Consider the following 8,222-nt stretch of genomic DNA (forward strand, 5'->3'; position numbering starts at 1 on the left):
CAAACAAAAGCTATCTTGCATCTGTTCTTCTCTTAGATTGTTTTTCTTCTGTTGCTATGTTATCAATATAACATTGACATTTGTTCTCTTATACTTTTACCATCCTGAGTTTCTGTGCCAAAATACTGCAATAACATTGCTTGCATTATGAACCATTACAAAGGGACATATATCACACACACTAATGACTTGTGAATTAGATGTGTGTAAACTACTGCTGTAGTGAATGCACCGTAGTTGTGTCATGAGTTACATACATATGAAGCATCTTGCCTAGTAGACCTACCAAGCATGTTGAAGATGAAGTCTTTGGCTGTGTGAACCTCCAGGGCCAACTGGTCCCCAAACTCGCCCTGCTCCAGCAGCACCAGCTCAGATACCTGGGTAGACAGCTGCTCCAGCGTGGCCCCAGAGCGGAAGTCCACTTCTGAGGGCTTCTTGATCTGGGCCGGAGACCGGGGGGTCACCGCACTCATCAGGGTCTCCATCACTCAAACCTTGGGTACAAGACGTAGGGCACAGTCAAGACTAAAGATTAACAACATTTGGTGTAGTAGCTAACTTGGTGATAAATACATTTGTCCAGGAGTGAATTACTTAAAAATTACCATAAAAACTGCATATATGTGTCAGTACCCAAAGAAATGCATTCTGACAGTCTGGGCTGTGTGTGTTGCATGAATTAAGCTACTTAGCTATGGACGTATACAGTTACCATGGGTGGATTATTAGTCAGTGTTGTTTACTCACTGAAGAAATGCAAGCCAGTTTCTTTCATGCGTTAAATTGAGGTCAACTGATGCCAGTGAGCTGATGCCAGGGAGCTCTATTAATGCTATTGTTTATTTACCCAAATAATTGCTTTGGTTGTTTATCAACTTGCTATCTGTAGTGCTATCTCTAGCTATTTAAGCTTTTCATTTTATCAATCCAACAATGAGCTTCAAGTTCACATTCATCTGACGGTAATATTATCGAGTTTGAATTTGTAAATGCAAGATCCTTACAGTCAAGTCGTGACAGCATGGATCCTCGCAAAACTAGGTCAATTAGCTAGCTAGCTGTCGATCAGGCAGGCTAATTAGCGGGCTAATTTGGCTGAATCTAGCAGCTAACCAGCAGATTAGCTTGCAAGAACAACCTCAGCCATAGCTACACTCGTCATATCCGTACTTGCTAGTTAGCAAGACACGGAGCGTAGAGGCTTTCGATTAAGAAAAACTACCAAGCATTCGCCCCATAAACAAATAACTACCTAGCGCTAGCTGTCAAATTAGCTGGCTAGCTAACCTGACAGGTGGGGGGATAAGTGCACTGACAGCTGAGCTAGGCTAGCGAGATTGCGATGTATTGCACCACATATGAACTCTTATATATACAAACATTTCAACAAGCACACACCCTTTTCAAAACTGATGCGGAGAGGTTTATGTGCTATCTCCCAGGCTTACTGTTTTTGTTTTGATCTCTAAATTGAAATCCGATTTCTTCTCCCGTCATTTCCAACAGGTCCTAAGCGCCACCTTCCCCCTGGCAACACCGACCCCGGAAATCAGGTCCTCCACTGAGAATCTTGGGATTCGTAGTATGTAGCACATCTCCCCCCACTCCATTCCATTCAAAACTACAAAGAGGATTTGTCTGATTACATTTTTATGCCTGTGCCCTATTGCAAAGTGGATCAGCTGAGGTAGGGCAGGAATGACAGAAGAGTATAGGATAACAGTACAGGATAATATATCTCAGAAATGGTCAGATAGAGGGGTACTAGATGGATGCTGACAAAATTGAACAATATAAATTACGATCAAATCTATTAAGCTAAATAAAATAAAACAATAGCCATGACACATCACATCATATTTCAGTTATTTGCAATTTCAAAGGATCATTGCTTCTATGTTCACTTATTGCAATCATAATAATGATGATGATGATGATTAAACATTCACTTGCAATTAGAATCCTGCATGATACTTCACTGTATGCAAAATAATAACATATTCCATATTGAGCTGTAGTGAGTGACACCCCTAGACTTCTTTTCTCTGCGAGGGAGGAGAGCCAGCCCTGGCTTTTAGAAGACAAAGTGACACTACAGGCACCTCTCAAACGAGCGCTCTTTCAAGTCTTCCTCTCCTCCCTTGCCCCTTTTTCTTCAGGAGGAGAGAAGTGATCAAAAGATCTTCAAACCACTGCCAGTTCCCCTCACCCTATCTTCAGCCTCCTCTTTGCTGATGTCACCTTTAAATACCCCCTCTTTTAAGCCATATCAGAGGGGCTGACACTGCAGTTAATTGGCCCACTGGAGGTAATGATTCAGGCCGAGTGAGGACCCGGATAGCTAGAAGCTGGTATTTGTCAAGCCAGTTCTTCTTCAGTCCTATTCATCAGCATATCAGCAAAGACAAAGTGAGGAGAGAGAGAGGGGGGTAAAGCAGGGTGGGGTATGGCAAGCAGGCTATGTGACGTGGTGAACATGCTGCATGCTCATGACACATAATAACCTACTATGAAAAACTTACTGTATTTAGTTCCTCTTCACATCTTTAGTTCCCCTACTTCATTAATCATATCAATTGCCTAATAGGTAGCATTCATCTATCAACAGGTTGCTGTGCTTGGCAACAGCAATATGGTGGATTTGTATGTGTCCACTGATAGGTTTGAAAGGCTTTACTGGCGCATGCCCATCATCAAGTCAGCATAGATTGAAGTGAAAGGCTTGGATATTGAAAGGGGTCGGGGTGTGCAGCTTCCAAAAGGCTGTTTAGTGTGAAGGCTCAGTGCCCATTCAAGTGAGGGAATGATCTATCTGAAAGTGTGATAGCATTGACCATCATTTAAGAGGCTTGAAAAGGTCAGGAGGGACTGAGCTGTACAGTACGAGTGCACTGTACTGCCATTACAATCATTCCGCTCCACTGTGTGGGCTGCAGCCTGGTGACTGATGCCTCAGAGAAAGGATTTGGTGCTGTGCTCTCAGCAGTAGGCTGTGTGTTTGTGTGTGTGTTTGTGTGTGTGTGTGTGTGTGTGTGTGTGTGTGTGTGTGTGTGTGTGTCTCTGCCTTGTATGCATGAAAGAGAGAAAATGAGAGCTTTGGGTAATCGTGTCAGATTGCAAGGGCGTACCGTTTCATTTCAGCTTTTATTCTGAGGAGAAGATCCTGAGAAGCACATCCTCCCACAGAGCTTGTCCTCCCATCTCCTCTCAGACCCGCTATCCAGACTGTTTTGTGAGTGATGGTCTTACCCGAGACTCCCGCTGCTTCTGACCAGAACCAAGAAATCAATTGGGCGCAGAGCGATCCCCAAAGAAGCTTGTGCTGAGGTAATTATAATAAGTCTGTCTAGTGGTGGTGAGAGGACAGAGGGGGAAAAATCAAAATAATACATTCTAGAGTAAGAAATGAGAGAAGCTTGTGAAGTAAAACTCCCTTGAGGTACAATTAACAATATCTACCGTATCTACTGCTCTGCTCTCGCTTTCACCCACCCACAAAACCAGAGCTGCAGTCCAGCTACAGAGCAGCCAGCCCCTCAGCCAGCAGGCTCATTACACACAATCCAACCTGATTTAGAGTCTGAGGCTCACTCAACTTAGGATAATACAAGCAGACCAGAGAGGACGAAAAAAAAAGAACGACCACCTCAGTGGTGAGGCAATAAAACGTGGAAGTGAAATCAGTGATTTCTCTGGCCAGTCCCTGGAAAACAAAGATGGAGGGCCAGGGGGGAGAGAGAGAGAGAGAGAGAGAGAAAAGAGAGAGAAAAGAGAGACAGAGAGACCTTAATGTGGTGTGGTGGACCAGAAACGTTGTGATCAGGTTTATGGATTTTAACAAGGAGATGCTGTGCTGCCTTCAATAATGAGCGACAGTGGAGAGTCCCAGTGCCACATGCCCGAATGTCAGAAACAGGGAGGGAGGAGGGGAACAGAAACAGGTTTGGTGTTTTAAAAACCAGGCACGATTTATGGTTTGGTGTCAACGAAATACATTCAAGTGTCTAAACACATGATTTTCTCCATGGCATCTCAAATATTCAAATACATTTGGCAATGGTCTTGATATATGCCTCCCACACTAAAACACACCATCGCACCTTACACTGCTGATTAGTCTCAGGAGGCTACATTAACTACAGTGTAACTACTGTTTTTCTAAAGTTAACAATCCCGTTTGATTGTTTGAAGTTGATTTTGCGAATGTTCACTAATAGTACCCATAATGGGGGTTTTAAGAGTCATGATCAGAGTTCATTGGGACGTGCTTAGTCAATCGGACTTCCTCTTTCAATGGAGTCAGGCTGACAAGCTGCCCCTGCAAATGACCTGCACAGCCTACAGTCAGAGAACAGGAATTAGGGCTTCAATGGATTTCATTTTCAATCTGAATACAGATAGGTTGGAACGTAGCCCTGGCTAAAATGAGGCCACTGGTAATGAACTCTTTTGTGTTCCACTACTTAGAGGATCAAATGCTGAGGGCCATAGAGACATACACCATCGACCTGAGAGAGTCATCCTCTGTACTATATGTACATAGGTCATGTCCAACTCCTGGAGAGCTTCTGGCTGTGCAGGCTTCGCATTCAGCCCAGCACATACACACCTGTCTCAAATAGCCAGCTAATTATGGTCTTCTGTCTTTACCACTTTTAGTTTAGTAAGTGTGGCAGTGCTGGGCTGGAGCTAAAGCCTGCACACCCAGTTGCTCTGCAGGACTGGAGTCGATAGCCCCTGGTATAAATGGAACAATAGTAAGTTCAGGCAGGCTCTCTTCCAATAGATTTATTTGTGACGAAGGATAAATATACATTCCTTTCTACACACATACTGTACACACACACACTCTCAAACACACATGTACAACCATAGATGGAGGACTTCACCAGTTTTCAAGGCGGGGCAGCCTGTGAGAATAAAAAGCGATCTCAAGGACTTATCTTGTGTTCACACCCATGACAGAATAAAAAGGAGGCGGTTCAGATAAGTGACATTTTACCATCAACACCCATTCCTCAGCAGGCTGACCACAGTTTCTGACTTTCAAATAGACAACCCCTTGGCAATACCCCCTGGGCACCCCTGTAGATCTGAAAGGAGATATAGTATGTATTGTATGCAGTACATGTACAGCATATGTATAGCTATTACCCCACTTTGTCAAGGTTTTGCTATGTAGCTTACTGTGCACCTATACAATTCTCTCAGACCTACAGTCAAACCTAGGGTTTTGGAATTCAGCGTACTGCACATCTCCAGTTCCCTTGCATTAGTATCCCACGTTGAGAGAATGTGCAGCACCAGAGAGTCAAATGTCAAACTTCAGATGATTATGGCGAGCCAGCCAGCGATCAATGCCATACCCCCCGGGGGAGCGATTTTGCGTAGGCCGGGGTCCCCTGTCAGAGCCTGGTGGTAGAGGGAACCACAGAACATCCCCATCCCCCCCAGCAGGAGGGTGCCAGCCTGCAGAGAGAGAAGGACAGAATGACTATGGACATCTACTTTCCAGCCTCAGTTTAGTAGGAACTAAGTGCAATGCAACTACAACTGTTAAAGTATATTCTCCAAAAGTGGTAATTGCAATAATAGGCAAAGTTTACATCTTGACATATTTGAGTTGACAGATTTAATCACAATTGCAAAAAAAACAGAACATTGTGTATTCAGCCCACGGACTGTTGGGAATATGAAAGCCTACTTACCACAGCAGGCTTCCTGCAGCGAGATGCCCCCAGCATAGCTAGGCTGTGGTAGAAGTGGTACTTGTTGGCTGTTTCATACAGCTGAGGAGGGGAGATATGCATTAGAGACCCAGGAGGACCAGTATTTTCAACTTGATGGAACTTAATTTCAGTACATTTCAAAGGATCATCATGCACATTGAGGTTGAATATGTGGGTGTTGATTTGATTATACAGTGCAGAGTGAAGTCTGCCAATGGAAGGACTTTTGTGCGTAACACATGTTCAGTTTCAATAATAGTCTCTCAATAACCTCCTTTCACTTCAACATGCCTATCAAAACGTACCTGTCTCTGGTAATCATCTGGATCACTGTGCTTGAAGCCTAAACAGGAGACATGGCATAGTTAAGGGCCGGGGTAATAGCACCCCATGCTTCCTTATTATAAGAGCAAGGAAAAGATTCACAGAAATATTGAGGTCATGTGATATGCTAGGTTACTTATATGCACGCAGCCAGTTGTTTAATTGTCAAGCAGCGCTGAATATTGTACACATATTTGCTTACCGTGAGCTCCATATGCCCCGGCAGCGACAGCAAGCGCCCCCGATACTCCTGCTAACCTCTGCACAACCAAAGCAGCTGTCATTGCTGTGTTCCACAAATCCAAGACTAACAGCGAATGTCAGGAAACAACGTTCATTACGGGGCTCGGGACAGGGAACTACATCCGCCGGCAGTGCTTTCTCATTAGCCAAAATGGCGGTCGCTGAGACACAGTTTCTGAGCAACGGAACAGATTTCTTCATTCTGAAATAACCACTTCAACCTGTCACTTTGGCAGAATAATAACATCATCACTGATGGAAAAAAACATTTTTGGAGATAGCCTCTTTCATTTAAAACAAATGCTTGGCTAAACAAGAAAAAGGTTAGGGTTAGGGTTAGGGTTATATAATGTAATTTTATTTAGGCTAGCTGATAATGATATTAGTCAGTCCTAAAGGGCTCAATTGTCAATTTAATGTGTATTGAATGTAGCATTTGCAAAATGCATTGTTCAACATTGAGAAAACTAACTGATTCAAGCACATTTAAAACAGAATTCAGATGGAATTATGTTAGTCGTGCCATATACTGTAGAAGAGGCCAAAGTCTTTTAAAGCTCTCATACTCTTATCCATAACCTACCTGACCTCAAATTCACAACTGAAAAAAATCAAACAAGCTTTTTACCTTGACTGTTTAAGACTTACATTTGAAATGCATTATTCATTGGACTGCTGAATTATAACAATGTGGTGCACATGAATTATTAATACACTCCCATTTTCTCTGTTAAAAGTTCCCTGGCTTTAGAGAGGGCTTATTCTCACGCTCCATTCTTATTGTCTACCCTGGAAACGTCACATAGGGCTCAATAAGGAGAGGTGTGTATTCATACTGTGTGTTCACACTACGTGTGTGTGTGTGTGTGTGTGTGTGTGTGTGTGTGTGTGTGTCTCTCTGTGTGTGTGTGTGTGTGTGTGTGTGTGTGTGTGTGTGTGTGTGTGTGTGTGTGTGTGTGTGTGTGTGTGTGTGTGTCTGTGTCTGTGTATGTGTGTCTGTGTCTGTGTCTGTGTGTTTGTGTGTGGGTGTTTGCCTTATTACCAATTCAAATGGCTGGGTTTCGCTGGTGGATTTACTTTTTTTGTTTTCACATTAAACATTGAATGTATTTTCATGTCAACATGAAAGGTAATGTTGAGAGGTAATTTCGTTATTTAACTCCTAAGAAATTGCATCCAAGTTGCGGAGGGGACCAATACCAAGAGTGCTCACCATAGGGGGGCGCTATTTTACTGTCTCAACCACTGTGGTGAATTTGGCCAGAGAGCTTACATGTATGCCAATTAACAGCCTGGCTTTACAGACCACAACATTACTCAGAACCTCTAAAACCCTTCATACTTGTTCAAATCCTGTCCTTGGGTAAGAAAGAAACAGGTCTAAAAAATGTTAACACAATATTTGTAATTAACACATTTTAATTGCTTTGCCTCTTGGCTAGCATCCTGAATCCTCGCCTGTCCAGTAACTCACTCTCACTCTCTCTCTCTCTCTCTCTCTCTCTCTCTCTCTAGAGTAATCTGTGCTAGTGTGTTACAGCTTAATATGGATGAATGTGCTCAAATGTCATCTTGATTAGTTTGCGTCTGTGTTAGACATTCAAAACTCTACGTGTGCATACAATAACTTAAATATTTCAGATGGAACTTTTAGTGTGTGTGTGTGTGTGTGTGTGTGTGTGTGTGTGTGTGTGTGTGTGTGTGCATGCGCGCGCGCGTGTGTGCGTATATGTATGTGCCTGTGTTTACGTATGCCTGTCTCTGTGTAGCAGCCAATATATGGTCCAGGTTTAGCGAGACAAAGAGATGCTCTCCTTTTTCATTACATTTCACAGGTTATTTACGATCAGGGCCATGCTAGACATAGAAACAAGGACAACAGAAAAGTGTCGCTCTACATCTTGTTTCACTGACAACAAGCAT

At 43.2% G+C, this 8,222-nt stretch overlaps 1 protein-coding gene across 1 annotated transcript; it reads right to left on the minus strand.

Moving 5' to 3' along the window:
• Positions 1–4,779: 4,779 nt before the first annotated feature.
• Positions 4,780–6,420, minus strand: tmem256 (transmembrane protein 256). The gene is made up of 4 exons (XM_083679923.1): positions 6,259–6,420; positions 6,038–6,075; positions 5,712–5,792; positions 4,780–5,472 (listed from the first exon to the last, which is right to left on the minus strand). The coding sequence occupies exons 1-4, from the start codon at positions 6,338–6,340 to the stop codon at positions 5,329–5,331; spliced, it is 345 nt and encodes a 114-aa protein (XP_083536049.1). The 5' UTR covers positions 6,341–6,420; the 3' UTR covers positions 4,780–5,328.
• Positions 6,421–8,222: the final 1,802 nt, after the last annotated feature.

This window comes from Argentina silus (genome assembly GCF_951799395.1).
Source record: "Argentina silus genome assembly, chromosome: 1".
Lineage (NCBI taxonomy): Eukaryota > Metazoa > Chordata > Actinopteri > Argentiniformes > Argentinidae > Argentina > Argentina silus.